This window comes from Cupressus sempervirens, chromosome 8, assembly GCF_028749045.1.
Source record: "Cupressus sempervirens isolate cs-2001-9-10 chromosome 8, ASM2874904v1, whole genome shotgun sequence".
Classification (NCBI taxonomy): domain Eukaryota; kingdom Viridiplantae; phylum Streptophyta; class Pinopsida; order Cupressales; family Cupressaceae; genus Cupressus; species Cupressus sempervirens.
The window spans coordinates 544,436,256-544,455,313 of NC_143125.1; the positions used below are offsets into that span (position 1 = coordinate 544,436,256).

At 37.0% G+C, this 19,058-nt stretch overlaps 1 protein-coding gene across 2 annotated transcripts in view; it reads right to left on the minus strand.

The window, feature by feature from the left end:
* Nucleotides 1-19,058, minus strand: part of NDP1 (Tetratricopeptide repeat (TPR)-like superfamily protein) — a 187,824-nt gene that overhangs the window by 36,697 nt on the left and 132,069 nt on the right. For both annotated transcript variants that reach the window (XM_089798385.1, XM_089798384.1), the window contains exon 4: nucleotides 3,514-3,560. In XM_089798385.1, the coding sequence (XP_089654511.1) occupies nucleotides 3,514-3,560 (47 nt within the window). The remainder of the gene's footprint in view (nucleotides 1-3,513; nucleotides 3,561-19,058) is intronic.

The following is a 19,058-nucleotide window of genomic DNA, read 5'->3' on the forward strand; positions in this document are numbered from 1 at the left end:
AGGATACAGAGATTTGTACACATTTTCAGATTTGATATTGAATGAAAATGGAGATGGTGTTCATGTTTTCTAAATTTGGAACCTTCATTCATTTAATCGAAATCAGATTTTGGAAATCTTGTACACGTCTAGCTTTTAGAATTAGATGAATATCTTTACGAAAGTTTGATATCTCTAAGTACTAATCTATGTAATTTTGATAAAATGCAAAGCATTAATAAAACATCTTGTGTGACAGGTTAGGCATGGCAGGAGCCAATGGCATTGATAATTCGAAGTCAAAGTCAAGGAGCTAAGTATTCAAATGTACGCACAATTTCAACATCAAGTACAAAATAGAAACCTTGCGCATGATCAAACCACAAGTTGTTCATCCGGCAAGCGAGATGCCTACAAATCCAAAATCAAGCTCAAGGCATCCATATTGGAATGCAAAGTGCAAAGTATAGCATCATGACTAAGTCTACAAGCAAACGAAAAACTCATAAAAACTTGAATTTCCTATCAAAATCCAAGTTTAATTGGATGGTCCAACAAAATGCCACACTTACCAGTACAAGACCAAGGACTGGACATCAAGATGACATCATGATTTCAGGTACAAGCAAGATCAAAGCAAAAACAATGAGAAGATATCAAGATGAAAAGTTTAGAGAAAATTCATCAAAATGAAACAATCTAGGCATATGAGCCATCACAATTGAAGGCTTGATGATGTTGGGTATTAAGAGATATTTTCTCATATGCAAGAGACTAATCAAGTCTATAAGATCAACATGTTGAGCTAGCACTCATCCATTTTCAACCAATGAAATTATGCCAAGTGTTCCTATGGAAGAGCTCAACAATAATATGTCCAGATTAAATTTTATAGAAGGGAAATAGTCAAAGGAAACTATCTTCAAAAGAAGGATTTGTTGTAAGCCCATGGAGCATTTTATCACTTCTCCATTGATTGGTGCCTTCTATAAGCTTTTGCTAAACTATTTTTTCATTGGTCAATCAAGGCATTGTAATTTTCTTATTGGTTCACAAGGTGGTGTCTTTTAATAATTGACCAGCATTTAATGCCTGCAGTAGTAAGTTGACCTAAGGCTTTGTTGGATTAATCTTGGCCCTTGAAATTGAATTGATCACAGACATTCATTGTACTGGAAGCCTCTATAAAAGGGCAGCTTGAATCATTTATAAAGAGGAGAGACTAGTAGAGATTGTTGTAGTGATACTGTCAAGATTGTTCTTAATCCATTGGTGGTCATCATGGTGAGTTATTTGTATCATTTTGTAGTATTACATGTCTTCCACATTTCCTCACGTAGATTAGGAGTTCATTTCATGTTGATTAGAAATAGTGTTTAGTTGAATGGAAAATATTTTGGAAGCATCTTTGTTCAACTCACATAGGCAATACCACTAGCAGCTTTTTGATTGTAAGTCAATCTTGCATGGTCAACTGCCATATTCATAAGCTTAACTATGATTTGCACATTGATAAGCATCCTTTGATGGTGATAACAGAATGGTAAGAGTTTGAACATCTCACATTTGCCTTAGGAGATATGACTAGTTTAGTTGATGTTAACAGCTAAACTAAGTCTAGTAGAGTGAAAAGACATTCACAATCTTTACATTCTAGGAGTAGAATAGCTTTCTAAACACTTAGCCCTTTGCAGTTTATTTAGTTGGAAATGGTTGAAGTAATTGATATCCATTGCATGAAGAACGTCAGTCCCTTCGTGATAACCAACATATCACATCATTATAATTGAGTAAAAGTGCACGGTAAGAAGGAAACTTAGAGTTGTCTCATTTGATCGCACAATCCATATACATTGTTTAGCATATGAGCACCTTTAATCAAAAGGTAGCTGGGAGATTTCGTGTTTCATCCTGGAATGAAAATTATTCGATTCGACATGTTGTAGTGGCATAAAACTGACATCAATCGGGTGGCCACAAGTAGAGATGGAGATGATGGCTGCTTGGCAGCCTCCAACATCACAAGTTGGCAGGCATCATGGTTGTGTTGTCTTCACACTTCATCGCATAGAAACTTATTTTAGAGAACTATTGTTACAGCATAAGCACCTCGTTGTGGCGCTAGACGAGTCAAGCATAGCAGAGCATAAGGCCACCCAACAGAAAGAATAGGAATGCAAAGCCTACTTAGAGTTGGCAAAGAAGAGCCAAACACAATTGGCTCAGGAACACTCCCGAGTTACTACCCTGGAGAATACGGCAAAAAACTATGCGAGCAATTGGCACAGAGGGACTTACAACTGCAAGAAAAAATTACCAAGGCGTTGGCCATGAAGGAAGGGCTAAAAGGAATGGATGTGGAGCTTGCAAAGAAAAAGAAGCAAGTAATGGAGGCAGCCAACATGGTGAAGCCATCTAATCAACTAGAGATAGAAACTACCTAGCGCCTTCAACAACACTCAGCCACACTAGTCTCTTTCGCTCCAAGGATGTCCCCTCGGCCCCCTTCTTAATTTTCATTTTTAATTGCCCCATTTTGTTTTATATCATCTAGAAGATGACACTTTTCTTTTTCTTTTTTCTTTTTAAAATTTCTTTTCAAAAAGTCTATCAATTCTGCATGCAGAAGTCGAGTGTTTGAAGATCGATTCATTCGCATTCTCCACCCTACCCCGGTGCTTGCCATTGCTTTGTTCCTGCTCATGGTCTCGCCATGCATCTATGCGTCGAAACTGGGCGCTTCGTATTGGTACTGGTTTTGATTGGAAGTCATAGCTGCTGATAGCCCTTTTTTCTATTGTCGAGTGCCTATTTCGGCTATTTAGGCATCCCTCACCATTTGCCAAAAAGAATCTGTTGTGCCGGCACGAGCCTACTTTCGGAGCCTCCCTGGGCAAACATATCAATATTGAAGAGTGGAAAGCTGTCTAAGAAAATTGAGAGGCTTGTGGTGGCCACTTCTACTATAATATACAAACTTTGCATCTGAAGACCTTTCAAATTTGTTTAGTCTTGTTAGAATTTGGCAGTGTAATTAGTTGTTTTTGAAAGGTTGTGTTGGTTGACGGTCTTAACCAACCATCCGGCACCATTTATATTTGGCTTGGGAAGCTTTTCGATTGGTCTTCACACCAACTTCATGGAATAGGTTCCATCTTATGTTACAAGTTGAAATTTCAGTTATTCAAAGTCTTTCCTTTCAAATTGATGTTTCTATGATGTTGTTTTGGGGAGTTATGTTGTCATAAGCAGGTCTTGTGATGGTATTACAAGTTCTGAAGAATATGTAGTCCTAACTGTCTACAAAGTTACAAACTTTCTTTCACAGATATGAAGCACAGTTTATAAAATAAATGCAGCTAACCATCTAGCTAAAACTTGTACCTTCAACACATCCATGACAGAAAAGATAAGTTTGTGGAAGCCAAACTAACTATATCTTTTATAAAAGAGAATCTACATATGAAAAACATCATTAAAAAAAAAAAATTCCCCTAAATGGAAATTTAAACTAATTTAGTTTCATAGTCAAACCTGGTGTATTCTCAAGTGCAGTCCTATTAGAGCTTCAAATGCAGCAACTGCAATGAGGAACTAGATCAAGTAAGCATTTTTGAAGATGATAAATGAAATTTTTGGTAATGTACCAAACAATTTTAGTTAACTATATCCTGACATATAGGTCAGAAGTGATAAAACAATTGCAAACTGTACAAAAGATAGTCAACAATGAACAAAAGTCTTAGAAGTTTGAACTTCACTAACTCTTGTATGAATTGAGAATCACTACGATGATAATAAAGAAAACAGATAGAAGTCAATGTTCAATACAAAAGTCAATCCTCTTAAAGTAATAAATGAATTTCAAGATAGTTTTCTTGCAAGAAATTTCTAATTGAATATAATTTTATATGTGATTGTATATTTTTCTATGTAATTTCCTACTATAGAATAACTTTATTTCCCAATACTTGCTCTCGTAAGAGGAGATATTTAAAATTTCTTGTCTATTTGAATCATGTGATGTCCCAAATTGCAATCAAATTTTCCCCCTATCAATGAAGACATTACAAGAAGTCAAGCACAAAATGCCCTAAGTGCAAATAAATGCACGATGAATGATACTAAAAACGATAGCCTAAATCCAAGATAACAAAGTTTATGTTATAACATTAGCATTAGGTTTAGGATTAGAATTAATTTTGAGGGTTGATAATAGGTTTACGATTAGTGGCAAAATAATGATCCTGTTTAGGATTTTATATAGAACCATTAACATTAATTACATTTTAACCTTATTATAAGATACTTTAAAAATCATAATTTTAACCCTATTCCTAATATTAATTGAATCCTTATCGTAAAACTATCTCCAACCTTAAATTAAGTCATACACTAATTGCAATTATAATAGAACCCTAAAGAAACTCTAATACATGGGTAACCCTAAATCTAAGCTTTATCCTAGAATGGTAATCTTATACTTGAATGCTAACACTAAATCTAACCCTAACATAACCTTCATTATAGCATGGAAGCCTTAATTTTAACCAATTTTTTATGCTACCTTTAAATTACCTTGACCCAAAATCTAAGTGTAATTAAAACATAGTACAGATTATATAATGAGGATACTAATCTAAGTTTGCTTTTTAATAGATAATGGCCTAAGCCTTGACACATCATAAAGTACATGGATACATCCAGATAAACAACTTTTAGTCCCAAGTTAGATTTTTCCACCTTCCTTCTAGGTCGTTCCCCATCCGTCCCTTCTTCTGCCTTTGATTAGGATCTCTATGTAATCTAAGCAATACATCTTGCACTTATGTTAAGGATAAAGCTCTGGAAAGTCAGGAAACATGAATATAGAAAGGGCATAGAAATGAAATGTAAAGTGATAAAAGCATTTTCTTAAACAACAGTAAAATATACATCTAAATCATGAGAAAATACATCTAATAAATCGAAGTAGTCATTCCTCAGTTGAGAAAACATATCTTACTAGTTTGTTTAACCGAAGGGTGTTTGTCATCTTAGTTACATAAAAAATACAACAGTAATAAACTTGTGTTACCCTATTAGCATAAAAATGGAGGGAAAGAGGTTCACTGTCATTCTAAATGTCCATCAAGTCCAAACTAGATGGTTCCAAAACCTCCAAATTCACCTCAAACTCATTCTCCAAGGCTCCAAAACCATCTTCCACAACGAATCTATCTATCCAATCACATGATCTTAGGATGCAAGATGTAGGCAGTGGGTAAAAGCTAAAGACAGACCCTTGAATCTTCTCCGAGATAATGAGATGAAAACTATGGTTGATATTATAAGAAATCTAAAACATCCCTAATTCAGATGGAGATCCAATATTGAAATTTCGACTTCTTATGTCTGACCTTCTATACCTATATTCTCTAATTCATCCGCTCTTTGATTATCCTTCCAGTATATATGATTGATTGTGATCTTGTCAAATGTCTAATATAGTGAGAGGGCTCTAGATAAAATTGAGTCAAGTCTCCAATTAATGAAGGGATCTTTTCCTTGTAACATTTATTATAATTGTAGATCTCCTTCAATCTCTACATTCTTGCAATCAAGAGTTTTAAACAGTCCTAGTCCTTCAACTAAGCCATTAATTCTGCCCAATTATTAGTTTTTATTCCTACATATCTTGCTAAATTTGCTATCTCCATGCCTTCTGAGTTATGAATACTACAACAAATGCCCACTATGCCCGGATTCCCTCTTGAAGCTCCATCAAAATTGAGTTTAAACCATCCTTCCTTGGGTGGTTGTCATTGGCATATCTCTCATTTTCTTTTTGAAAATTCCTCAATGCTCCTATAGAGGGGGGATAATTTTAAACCTATCCTCTTGCCTCTCATTTTTCTCATCCCAATGAGACATTAAAGCCTCCTTTCATTTATTCCAAACCCAACTCTTGGTAAGTTCAATGACAAAAGTTTCAATTTTAATAAGAAGTTGTTCTACATTCATCTTCTTATCCTGAAAAATTATTCAATTGTGTTCCTTCCATAACTCCCATAGGACTATGGAAGGTGTAGATATCCATAGAGAACTTTAAATACTATCCTTTCTATGGAGGGGCCAACAATGTAGCATATTTGTTATAGTTCTTGGAAATGTTGATACCCACTGCAATTGTGAACAAAGCCATTTCCAATATTGACTCGAATAAGGAAAACGCAAAAAAGGTGGTCAATGACTTCTTCCTCATTTTCACATAAAGGACATCTCCTTGGGCCTTGGTATCCCATTTTCTTAAATCTTTTTGAGGTAAGGACCTTCCTATTTAAAACCAACCAAGTGAAAAATCTTGCCTTAGGCAGACAAGCTTTATTCCAACATAATATCGTAGGGAGGGAATCCTTTGTGCTCATCTGGAGAGATCTAAGGAATTTATACCCCTCCTTTGAGTTGTATTCCTCACTCTTGCTTCCATCCCACATCAATTTGTCCTTTCCAAAATTGAAACTTACATTCATGTTTGATAAGGTTCTTTTTAGATCTTCCACTTCTTTAGACGAGAGGTTCATGTCCTTAAAATCCTTCCATTTCCAACATTTTCCTCCATCCTCAAAGGTCACATAATCTATAACTCTTTTTCCTCATCTAGCTTCAAGTGTTAATCTTAATTGGGCTAGTTTACCATCCTTTTCCAAAGCACCGTATCATACCCAAGAGTCTTGCCAAAAGATAACTTCTTCCCTCATCCCCAGGTAAGTTAGTCTATCCTAGATGGAGGATTTAAATTACATCATGAAGTTCCAAATTCTTGATCCTCTAGATGATGATTTCTCCCTGAATATGCTGATCAGATCATAATTGCTCGGATATTTCTTTATTAGGATTTGCCCACTTGAGGTATGGATTCATGTACATTCTCCATACTAGTTTAGCTCCTAAAGCTTTACCTTGGATTTTGATATCCTTGATACTTACGCCTCCCTCATCTTTGGGTTGGCATACCTTGTCCCAAGTTAATAGGGAAATTTTTTTCTTTTCCCATGTTCCCTGCCAAAAGAAATTCCCAAGGAGACTATTGATTTTGTCCCTATTTTTTCCAAGGAGATCAATATAAGATAATTGATAAATAGGTTGTGCTGAAAGGACAGATTATATCATCATTTCTCTACCCACAGAAGAGACCCATTTTCCTTTTTAGGAATCCATTTTTCTTTTGATTTTTTCTATTATCTGATCCCTTAATTTTGTCAAACATGCCCCTTTATCTAAAGGGAGCCCTAGGTGTTTACAAGGTAAACTTCCTCTTTTGAAATTCAAGATTTGGCAAATTTGCTACTCCAAATTAGGATGGGTATTAAAGAAGAAGATTTATGGCTAGTATATTGACTCAATATTATTTTATATGCTTTTGCCTCCTCTATGGTACTTTGTCCATAAAGCATAGTGTCATCAACAAACTGTTGGTGGGTACCAAATCACTAGTAATCCTTATTTCTTTAATAGTCTTCTCATACCTAGCATTGTTTATTGATCTTCCTAATGCTTTTGCCATTAAGATGTAAAGAAAAGCGGTTATTGAATCCCCATGTCTAAGTCCCCTGTATATTCAAAAAAGCTTATAGGTGATCCATTTACCAGTATTGATAACTTAGAAGAGGATATGCATTCGAAGATCAAATTCACCCATTGTCTTGCAAACCCAAAGGCTTCAAGGCATTTCCTAAAAAATCCCCAATCTGCTCTATCATATGCTTTTTTAATATCTAGTTTAATTAACATACTAGGTTCTTTGTTGTTTTGAATGGTATGTATGGCCGCAGGCTATAATTACTCCATCGAAGATAAATCTACCATGTATAAACCATGTTTGTTCCTCGCTAATCAGGTTTGGCAGAAGTTTTTTGATTCTCATTGCCATAGCCTTATAGAATAATTTGTAGAGAGTACTACAAAGAGCTATAGGACGACAATCATTAAAGGTATTTGATTTCTCCTTTTTCAGGATAAGCGCAATAAAGGTACTATTCACCTCCCTAAGGAGTTTCCTTGAATTCCGTACTCCTAAAGCCTCAATTACCTCTATCACAATGAAGTCCGAACATTTTTTAAACATACCGGAAACCCATCTTATCCTAAAGGTTTATCTGGGATCATTTGCTTAAGTGCCCACTTACTTCCTCAAAAGTAAACTTTCCTAATAGTGTTTTGTCTTCTTCTTTGGATATAGGCCTTGGGATGTTCTTAATGATGCTTTCGTGTACCCCTAGGTTTTGGTTACCATTATTATTGAAGATTTCTTCAAAGTACTTTATTGTCTCTTCTGTAAATATCATTTGGTCCCCCAGTTTTTCCCCATTCTTATTTTGAATAGAAGTGATTCTAATAGTCATTCTACTATTGTTTTGTACAATTGTGAAAGAATTTTGTGTTTCTATCCCCTACATCTACTCATGTTTCTCTTGATTTTTGTCTTCAAAACAGTTCCTCTTTGATTAAGATGTCTTCATAATGCTTCATTAGGCATTTCTCTCTTTCATAAAGGCTAAATTCATCTCTTTCTCTATAACCTCCTCTTGTTTAGATTCTCCAATTCTTCCTTGTTTTCAAAGTGTTCAAAATTTCATGCCTTAAGCATATGCTTCATAATTGTTAGTTTGTTAACCACTTGGTAAAGTTTAGACCCAAATAACACAATTTTGTTCCACCATTTTTCAATCATCTTTAGAAAGCCTTCATCCTTAAACCACATTTGTTCAAATTTGAAAGAATAATTGTCTAACTTTTCATCCTTTATGATACATAATTCAACCGGGTAGTGATCTGAACCTGATATGGGTTTCACTTTTGATTCTAAAGTAAGGGGTAATTCTACCATATCCCCATAAAGTTGAATCATTTTCTACTATTGTTCCAAGTTAAGCTATCTCTACAAGTGAGAATATCTATCAGTCCATTTCTATTAATCGATTCCTCAAAATCTACTACTGCTTTAGAGAGTTTCTGAGTTACACCCTATTTTTCTGATGCCTCAGTTACAGTAGTGAAATCCCCTCCTGTGATTGAAATCTCTCCTTTATAAACACTTAATTTTTTTTCAATCTCTTTTCAAACTCTGAGTTCTCCATATTTGAATAGGTCCATGCCCATTAGAAATCCTGAAGGTCAACTTCATTTGGGAGCTTCTTATTAAGCCACAACTCCAATTTTCATGATTTTCTAAAGATGTTATAGTCAAAAACCTTGGGTCCCATATGAAAGCAAAACCTCCTCAGGCTCCACTAGCTAGAAATCCCCATAACTCCCTAAATCCTAGCTTCTTTTTAAAACCCTCTAGATCATTCATGTCTAGGTTTGTTTCTTGTAATAAAATGAGTTATGCTTTTGTTTGTGATATGCAGCATTTTAAGACATACTAATTGATAGGGGCATTTGAACCCCTTAACATTCCAAGTTAGCAAATTCATGGCAACTTGGGAAGGATCTTCCCCATCTTTGCATTGAAGATGTCGGTTAATTTGGATTGACCATGAGTACATCCATCCCTCATTCTCAGTTCCTGTGCGGATTTTCTTCCGCTCCTTTTATTTGTTTTTGCACAATCAGTGCTACTCTTACTTCGCTGAGTCATGGCTATCCCCATCTATTCTTGATCATTTAGTTCCCGATCTTCTAGTGCTACTAGCAGTTGTTCCACTTCCACTTTCTCCATCGGATTATCCCCTTTCAGAATTTCCTTGATCAACAATTCCTTTTGTCTTTGTAGTTCTTCCTCATCGCAAATTTTATCCACAAATTCATTCATTAGTTAATTAATTACAAACTCGCATAAATGTTTGCAAATGATCCTAACCTCTTCCTCCACTCTAGCTTGGCTATTGGGTTTCTCATTTGAAGGGTTTGATGGACATAATGTTTCCTCTTGGATATCTCTGTCATTATCCATGTGATCCCCTCCTTTGTAATCCTTTTCCTCTCTCCTTTGACATTTTTCACTTCTAAAGCCTCCTTCCTCATATATATTATTACAATGTCTTTTTGAGGCTTATCCCTTACCTCTGTGGTTTCTACCCCCACATGTTCGCTAAGATCTTGCTTGAAATCTTCCTCACCCTTTGCTTTGTCTATAGCTATCTCTAACTTCGGTTAGGCTAAAAGGGGAGCATTCATGATTAATCCTGAAGCCTCCCCTCCCTGATCCACAGAGATAATAGTTGCCACTATAATCGAGGGGAGAGAGTGTGCATCTTCTCTTATTTTCCCCTCTTCCAAATCAACCGCTACTAGGGATTCCACAATGTCAAAGCCTCCCTTTTCCTTATTAAGAATAATATGTGTCCAACGGAGGATAAGGAAAAGAAGGGCTTCAATAAGAGATCGAAGAAGCTGATGCAGGTTCCTCTATAAATGATCCTTTCGCAAATCTTGGTTATATTATGAGTGAACTTCACTTAGTGTAGATCTTTAAAGGCATAGGTTTACAAATGTTGGCATCCATACTCACTATGATAATTGGACTAGAGAACCTCAATTTAGTTTCTACAGAACCTATATATTTCCCTAACTTGTTACCTATCAATTTAAGAGTCTCTTTTGTTAGTAGTGCAATAGGGAGTGTTGTCGTGCATTTTGTCACCACAAAATGTTGGTAACAGCACGAAACTTTTTCAAGCTAGTTTCGTGTGTCTCTAAGTTTGAATTTGATATTCAATTTATTAATGTTGATCGATCAATCCATTTCAATTTGTATATCAAATTGTTTTACTAAAGTCTTTCATCAAGTCTTTCGTTTTGCTTTCTGTTGAGCCTTTGCTTGATTTTTGAGGCTTTCATTGACATTTCTTTGCTTTTGAGTTTGCATTTGTTGGTTTTTAATCCTTTGGTTTTACTCATGTCATGCCTTTCACTTTTCCCTTTGATTCGATATAACCTAGAGCTCAATTGGAGTTGTCAATCAAGAGATATGCCCGTTGTAGTGCCTCAAAAGTGGACCTTTTTGGTGCAACAACACAAATTAAAAATATGATGTTATATTTTCATTTGACTTTCACTTTTTGATAAACATAACTTATATTCACTTTTTGTTATGTTTTTAAGTTATTTTAACTTTAAATTTTTCACTTAAAGTGACTATATAACTATATAGTTCTAGTTTAATTTTTTATTTATAAATCAAATGCTCAATTAAATGTTACTTTTAAACGATGTTTACATGTTATATTTTTAAATATGATATATAAATATTGTTTATGACCCATTTAGTAACCTTTTTGTGAAATTAAGTGAATTAAATGACTCTAAGTTATCAAAAGTGGACATTTTATATGCAATTACATGTAAAATCCATCAAAAGTGGACATTTTATATGTCATTGCATATAAAATTCAACTTGGTGGACCTTTTTGATGTCATTACATCAAAAGGCTATCAAAAGTGGACCTTTTTGATGTCTTTGCATCCAAAATATGAGATATCACTTAAAATGTGCATCCCTTCTAAAAGGTCTGATTTTGATTGCTTGCACATTTTAAATTATAATATTGACCCAAAAAGGTTCGATTTGCCTTGTTTGCAAATTTTAAAACATGCCATTGACTCTAAAAGATCTGAATTTAAACTAAAGCATGTTTTAATATGTGTATTGGTCTCCAAAAAGTCTGATTTTGAAGAAATGCATGTCTTTGTCATCCATGAACCCAATTTTGATCATAAATGGAGATTTTCTTGATGGATTTGCATGAAATCTTTTCCATTGGAGGCGTTTTTGATTGGCAATGAGTTTTCTTGCATTCAAAATGGATCTAACAAGCACAAAAACATTTTTGGAAGCTCAAATCTAGGGCACATTTTTGAAGAAATCAACAAATAACTCCATTTTTTATTTATGTTTTTGCTCCAATACAAATCGATTTGGCTTCATTTGGGGATTGCATTGCATGTTGATGCATATTTTGGTGATTAAACACCAAATCTTTTTGATCTTGCATCTTGGTGAAAAACACTTTTCACCAAAAACATCCCAAGCATGATCATCCCAAAAACGGAGCTTGGAACAATCTTAGGGCACGTTTTGGCATCTTTTAACAAATATTCCTTAATTGCTGCCTTCTCCAATTCGAATTTGTAAAAGGTTGAAAGATTCAAATGTTTTTGGAGAATTTTTCAACATTGGAGCATCTTTCTCCTTCATTTTTGGCACTTAATCTTCATGTAAGTGGACTCTTTCTTTCTTGTTATTTAATTTGTGCTTATCTTGCTGATTTTATGCACATGAATGCTTGATGATTGTCAATTGTTGAAATCTATGCCATGGAAAGTGCATTTTTCCTTTTAAAATGAAGAATTAGTTCATTTTCATATTTTTAGTTCTTTCCCAAGTTCCAATTTCGAGTTTGAGTGTTGAAGTGTTTTGCATCTTGGCATGTTTGAGGCACTTTCCAAAGTTATGTTTTTCTTTCTTATTGCTTGCCAGTTTTTTTCCCCAGTGCTAGAGTGCTATGCCATTTCCAAAATTTCAGCAGATTGGAGGTCCCAGCTGTTAGTGGAGTGTTCTAAAATGCTCACGCATGTTAGATTATGGATGGTATACTTCAGAATGAGCGGTACAAGGTAATGAATGATGTTATTTATTACAAAAATAGAATCTACCTAGTACCCGAATCTAAACTAAAGAGGGAGATTATGCACACCATACACGATGCACCATCGGCAAGGCACCCAAGTTTTTTCAAAACCTACAGGCAGATTAGGGAGAGATTCTCCTGGAAGGGGCTAAAGGACAATGTATTGTAGCATGTTAGAGAGTGCGAGACTTGTCAGCAGAACAAGTCTGAATAGGGCTTCCCTGCAGGTTTACTTCAGCCTCTCTCTATTCCAGCTTAGAGGTGGGAGAGTATCTCCATGGATTTTATCACAGGGCTACCTAGGGTCCAAGGCAGAGACTACATTTTTGTAGTGGTACATAGATTGACTAAGTTCGCGCATTTCTTCGCGATTGTCGCGGATTGGTCAACCTCTCAAGTGGCTAAGTTGTTCTTTTGAGAGGTTTTTCGTCTCCATGGATTACCCAGGACTATTGTGAGTGACAGGGACAGTAGGTTTCTAAGCACCTTTTGGCAGAAGATTTTTAGATTGACAGGTATAGAGTTAACCCCCAACACCAACTATCACCCGCAGACGGATGGTCAGACCGAAATAGCGAATAAATGGGTGGAAGGGTACTTGCAGAATTACATTGCAGATCAGCAGAGAGCATGGGTTAAGTGGTTGTATTTGGGGGAGTATTGCTATAACTCCACTTATTATATGTCTATTCAGATGACTCCTTTCCGCGCCCTTTATGGTTACGAGCCTCTCTCTTTTATTGATTTAATCTTACAGGACAGCAAGGTGCCATTGGCCAAAGATTGGATTTTGGATCAGTAAGACATCCTTAGAGCTCTCCGGGATAATATTCAATAGACACAGAACCAGCAGAAATTATATGCTGATCAGCATCGTACTGAGCGGAGTTTTGAGCTGGGTGACAGGGTTTTTCTTCGTCTACAGCCATATAGACAGAGCTCCTTGAAGAAAAGTGGATCAGAGAAACATAAGCCTAGATTTTACGGACCTTACTGCATCACCGGGAGGGTGGGAGAGGTTGCTTATGAGTTGGATTTGCCAGGTGATAACCAAATCCACAACGTATTTCATGTCTCATGCCTCAAGAAGGCCGTTGGTCAACAAGATTGTGCCTTCAGAGAGTTTGACACCGCTTGATGAGGTGGGTAAACTTATTTTGGTGCCGAAAGAGGTAATTAAAACCAAGTTAAGGAAGCTGCATAACAAGACTGTCAGAGAATATCTAGTTCACTGAAAAGACACCGTATGAGGAGGCCACCTAGGAAGGTGAGTCTATTCTACAGCACCTAGAATTGAGATTGCTTGAGGGCAAGCAATCTTGGGGAGGGAGGACTGTCATGTCCCCTTCTTCGCACTAGTGTTATGGCGCCAGGTTAATCTATCTCCACATCCGAATAGATTAACGGTACTAACTATCAAGATGCCTACCAGTCACGTCGGAGATATTTCTTAAGTACTCTAGTTATTATAATAAAATGTGTGGATAAAGTTACTTCATGTTATAAAGTCATTTACTTTATCAAGTGACTTTACTGACTACAGGACAAAAATGTTGTTTTATCCCATATCCCTTATTTCAATGTTTTTCCCTCACTTCGAGGTTACAAAAGGACCTTGCATTGGGATTTACACACAAGAATTTATGAAGTCAAATATTCTGAAGTTCTAGTTGCTTTGATGTGACTGGGCAAACTCTATGGACGAAATCCTTTGAGTTGTTGAGGAAAATTGGACATCACCCCAATTCCTCCTCTTGGAAAATTAACAATACCAGGCAAAAATCGGCAAGTTGAGATGAACTATAAGTGCACTCTGGTTTTTTCTACAGTGGAATATAATAAGGCATTTAGAGCATATTCGATTTAGCAATGAGTAATCGGCAAAGGAGGTATGTTCAAACTTAATGCCGTAGGTGGAAGAAGTTAACAGTTCTAACAGTTTATATACCTTCTACGGATATTACATGGGCGGATTGCAATTACAGGCTGAGAGTATTTAGTGAGGGATTATGAATCCAAGGCAAGTTCACGTGAAAACTCTAGGAAGTGTTTGAGCGGGTCATTTCCAGTTGGATACGACAGACGTGTCCACCAAGATAGCACAGGCTGAGGATCACAGGGTGAGCTCGAGACAATTCACAAAAACTTCTGCAGTTGGGTTATACTCTCCACGGGTAAAGCCGGCTCTTACCTTCAGTACTATACTCCCCACATTTGGAGATTATACAACTGTCAACAACAAATTGGATGGAAATCAAGAAGGTTGACTGGGTTGTATGTGGGAGCAAACCAAAAGTTCCAACAGCATTCTCCTTGCATGGGTCTGTGCACTCTTATAAATCTCTTGCAATATTTTACTTTGTCAACGTGAGTGGGACTGTTATATGAGTCTGAACATGGCATGTAAGTATACTATCATAAATGTTTGGGCTTGTTCTTTAAAATTTAATTACAATATTATCCCTTTTGGTCATGTTGAATACCATACCATAGCCATTATTTCATAAGATGTTGAGTACTGTATGCATGAGTTCTGAGAATCTCTAATTTCATGGCAATTGTTTGTCATAATGCCTCAAGGCTCACATTTAACTAATTAATCAGAACTAGCTGAGATTGCTACAATGGTATCAAAGCATATCCAAGTTGTCTGAGAACTATTTGACAAAATTCCTCTCAACTATACATTCAGCATTTTGAGTTATAAAATTTAAGTTCAGATTATTATAGTGGTATCAGAGCCACAAGACCTGCCATCGTGTGGGACATAACAGATATTTTGCAGAGCAATTTTTTTCCAAAATGACAGTCAGGAATGAGTAAAAGACAACATAAATTCAGTCACGTACAACCACAACAAGTAGATTCTTCAAATCATATTGAGATTGAAGATAGTTTTACAGTGGATGAGGAAATAACATTTGAAACAGGTGAACAAACTGATTTTACTCAACAAGTTGATCATTTGGCACAGGCTGAACCAAAAAACAATGTTCAAATGGCACATAATGAAACTAAACAGGACAGGGAAGTTCGGGAAACGTTGCAAGCTATCAGAGATGGATAGAACAACATTGCTAATGCTCTTCAGCAATTAGTAGGTACTATGCAGCAATTGATCCCGGTCCATAGAAGAGCTCCAAGCCATCACAATGGAGGCAGTAATATAGCTGGATCTCCCCAAGCAGCTAGAGCTCCCACACATAATACTAGCAGGCCCTTAATGCCAGTTTTAAATGTAGAAGAAGCAGTACCACCAACAGCTCCAAATTTATTACCAGACAATGTTATGGCAATGTTTGATGAGTGGGATTTGTTTGCGGATCCTATTTAACAAAATCTGACCTATGTCCAGTATTTAAATTAGAAAAGAGAGACTGATAGACAACAGCAGGATCGGAGACTGAGGGCACCTAGCAGGGACCTAAAACATGTTATGAACAAATTGACTCTCCCCACCTTCAATGGCAATGGTCATACATCAGCTAGAGCTTGGATTCACAAGCTTGATACCTATTTGACACTTAAACCCATGGCTGAAGCGGAAGCCATCAGATTTGCAACAATGCACCTTGAGGGAGCTGCATATGATTGGTGGCATCATGGATTAGTCACCCAGGATCATGGTCTCATAACTTCATATGAGATTTTTAGCTCCAAGCTGATTACTTGCTTTGACAAGAAAGATATTGAAGTCTATTATAGGGATTTGGCTCAGTTACGTCAGATTGGGTCTTTGGATAAGTTCATTGATGAGTTTCAGTGCATATCAGTTACGGTGCCAGATATGTCAAAACAGTGCAAGGTGATGTTATTCATAGAGGGATTATAGGACAAATTTAGGGGTTTGGTTAAGGTACTTAAACCAAACACCCTGGATGACGTGATTAAGATGGCTCATGATTTGGATTCACTTTCATCACTATTACAGCCTCTGAAGAAACCCTATAAAGGATCTACATTGACTCAAGGAAACAAAAGCCAGCAAAAACTAGAGCCGCCCAGATTGGATTTTGGGACTCATAATGAACTCAGGAGGAAGAAATTGTGCTTCACCTACAGGGAACCTTGGACCCCCGATCACAAGTGCCTTGGTAAAGGCAAGATTCACTATGTTGAGGTTCTTTACGAGGATTAGGGAGAATAATAGGAAGGTGACGATGTTGAGGACAGTGAGGAGGAAGAAGTCGAGGAGTAACCCCTTAAAGACAAAAAGGTCACTACGGAACAGCCTCCTGTTATAGCCACTCTTTCTAGTGATCCAACATGTCATTCTTTCAGAGTGAAGGGTGTGGTTAGGGGACAGCACATTGTATGTCTTTTGGATACAGAAGCATTCCATAATTTCATTAGCACATGGATGTTATCTAGGAGAGGTTTGCAGACAATTAACATACCCAAGTTTGAGGTGAAGGTAGTTGGCGATGAGGTTTTGAGATGCACAGACAAAGTAGCCAACCTTCAAATACAGTTTGACAATTATCTTTTAGAGACTGATTTCTATGTTGTTGATTTGGATGGGTTGGATACCATTCTGGGTAGACAATGGTTGAGGACTCTTTGTAGGTACACTTTTGATCACGAGACCATTCAGTTGGAATTCTCACAGGGCGATGATTAGTAGTCCTAAAGGCCATACCAGATAGTGGGCCCAAATTGATAACAGCTCACAGGATGGAAGCCATTTTGAGGCATGATGATATAGAATGGGCAACACAGTGCTTCATCTCTTCCAAGGAGACACAGGATATAGGACAGCAATACCATTGTGACATTTAATCGGTCCTAGACAAGCACAGGAGGGTGTTTGAGGATATACCTTCGGGAATTCCACCAGATAGAGGGTTTGAGCGGATCATTGAGCTAGAGGAGGGTGTCAAACCCGTCATTACCACTCTTTATCGTCACCCCAGGCACTACAAGGAGGAAATAGATTAGACGATCAAGGAACTTCTAGATATGGGACATATCAGACCCAACTCTAGCCCCTTTGCCTCTTAAGTGGTGTTGATTAAGAAGAAGAACGACACCCTTTGGATGTGTATAAATTACCGCGCCCTGAACAAGAGGACCATCGAAAACAGGTATCCGATTCCCACATTGATGAGTTATTGGATGAGCTTTATGGGGCTGTTTATTTCTCGAAGATAGATCTTCAATCAAGATACCACCAGATACGAGTCCGAGAGGAGGATGTGCATAAGACAGCTTTCAGATGCCACTACGGACACTATGAGTTCTTGGTGATGCCATTTGGGGTCACTAACACACAAACCACTTTCCAGTCATACATGAACTATATTTTCAAAAATCAGCTAAGGAAGAGTGTGTTGGTTTTCTTTGATGACTTATTAATCTTTAACAAGACTTGGGAAGAACATTTGCAGCACTAGGATGAGATCCTTAGTTTCATGGAGGAACATTTCTTATTCACAAAAGATTCTAAGTGCGAATTTGGGCTAACCGAGATTCTCTAATTGCGTCATGTGATTGGTGCTGAAGGGGTTAAAGTGCATCAAGAAAAGATACGGGCAATCCTAGGTTGGCCACCACCGAGAGATATATCTGAGTTGCGGGGTTTCCTTGGTCTTTGTTCCTATTACCGGCGATTTGCCAAAGGTTTTTCCTAGGTAGCAGCATCCCTTACCGATCTAACACAGAAAGAAGCATTTAGGTGGACAGAGGATTAAGAGGCAGCCATTCATAAACTGAAACAAGTGATGAGTACATGTCTAGTGCTAGCACTTCCTGATTTTTCTAAACCCTTTGTTTTGAAGTGCGATGCTTCGAGAAGCAAAGTAGGCGCAATATTCATGCAAGATCATCATCCCATAGCTTTTGAGAGCAGGAAACTTAAGGGCAGCAAATCGCCATATTCTACTTATGATAAGGAGATGCTAGCCATAATGCATGCCTTAGCAAAATTTAAGCAGTACATGGTGGGAAGTAAATTTACAATGAAGACTGATCATAACAGCTTACACTACTTCCTAGAACAGAAGGAATTGAATGAAAGACGGCAGAAATGGGTTAGCAAGATCCAAGCTTACGATTTTGACATTGAGTATGTTAAGGGGAAAAATAATATAGTAGCTGATGCTCTTTCCCGAAGACCCCCAGTGCTAGAGTGTTACACCATTTCCAAGATTTCGGCAGATTGGAGGACTCAGCTGTTAGTGGAGTATTCTAAAAATGCTTGTGCATGTCAGATTATGGATGGTATACTTCAGGATGAGCGGTACAAAGTAATGAATGATGTTATTTATTACAAAAATAGAATCTACCTAGTACCCGAATCTAAACTAAAGGGGGAGATTATGCACACCATACATGATACACCATCAGCAAGGCACCCAAGTTTTTTCAAAACCTACAGGCAGATTAGGAAGAGATTTTCCTGGAAGGGGTTAAAGGACGATGTATTGCAGCATGTTAGAGAGTTTGAGACTTGTCAGCAAAACAAGT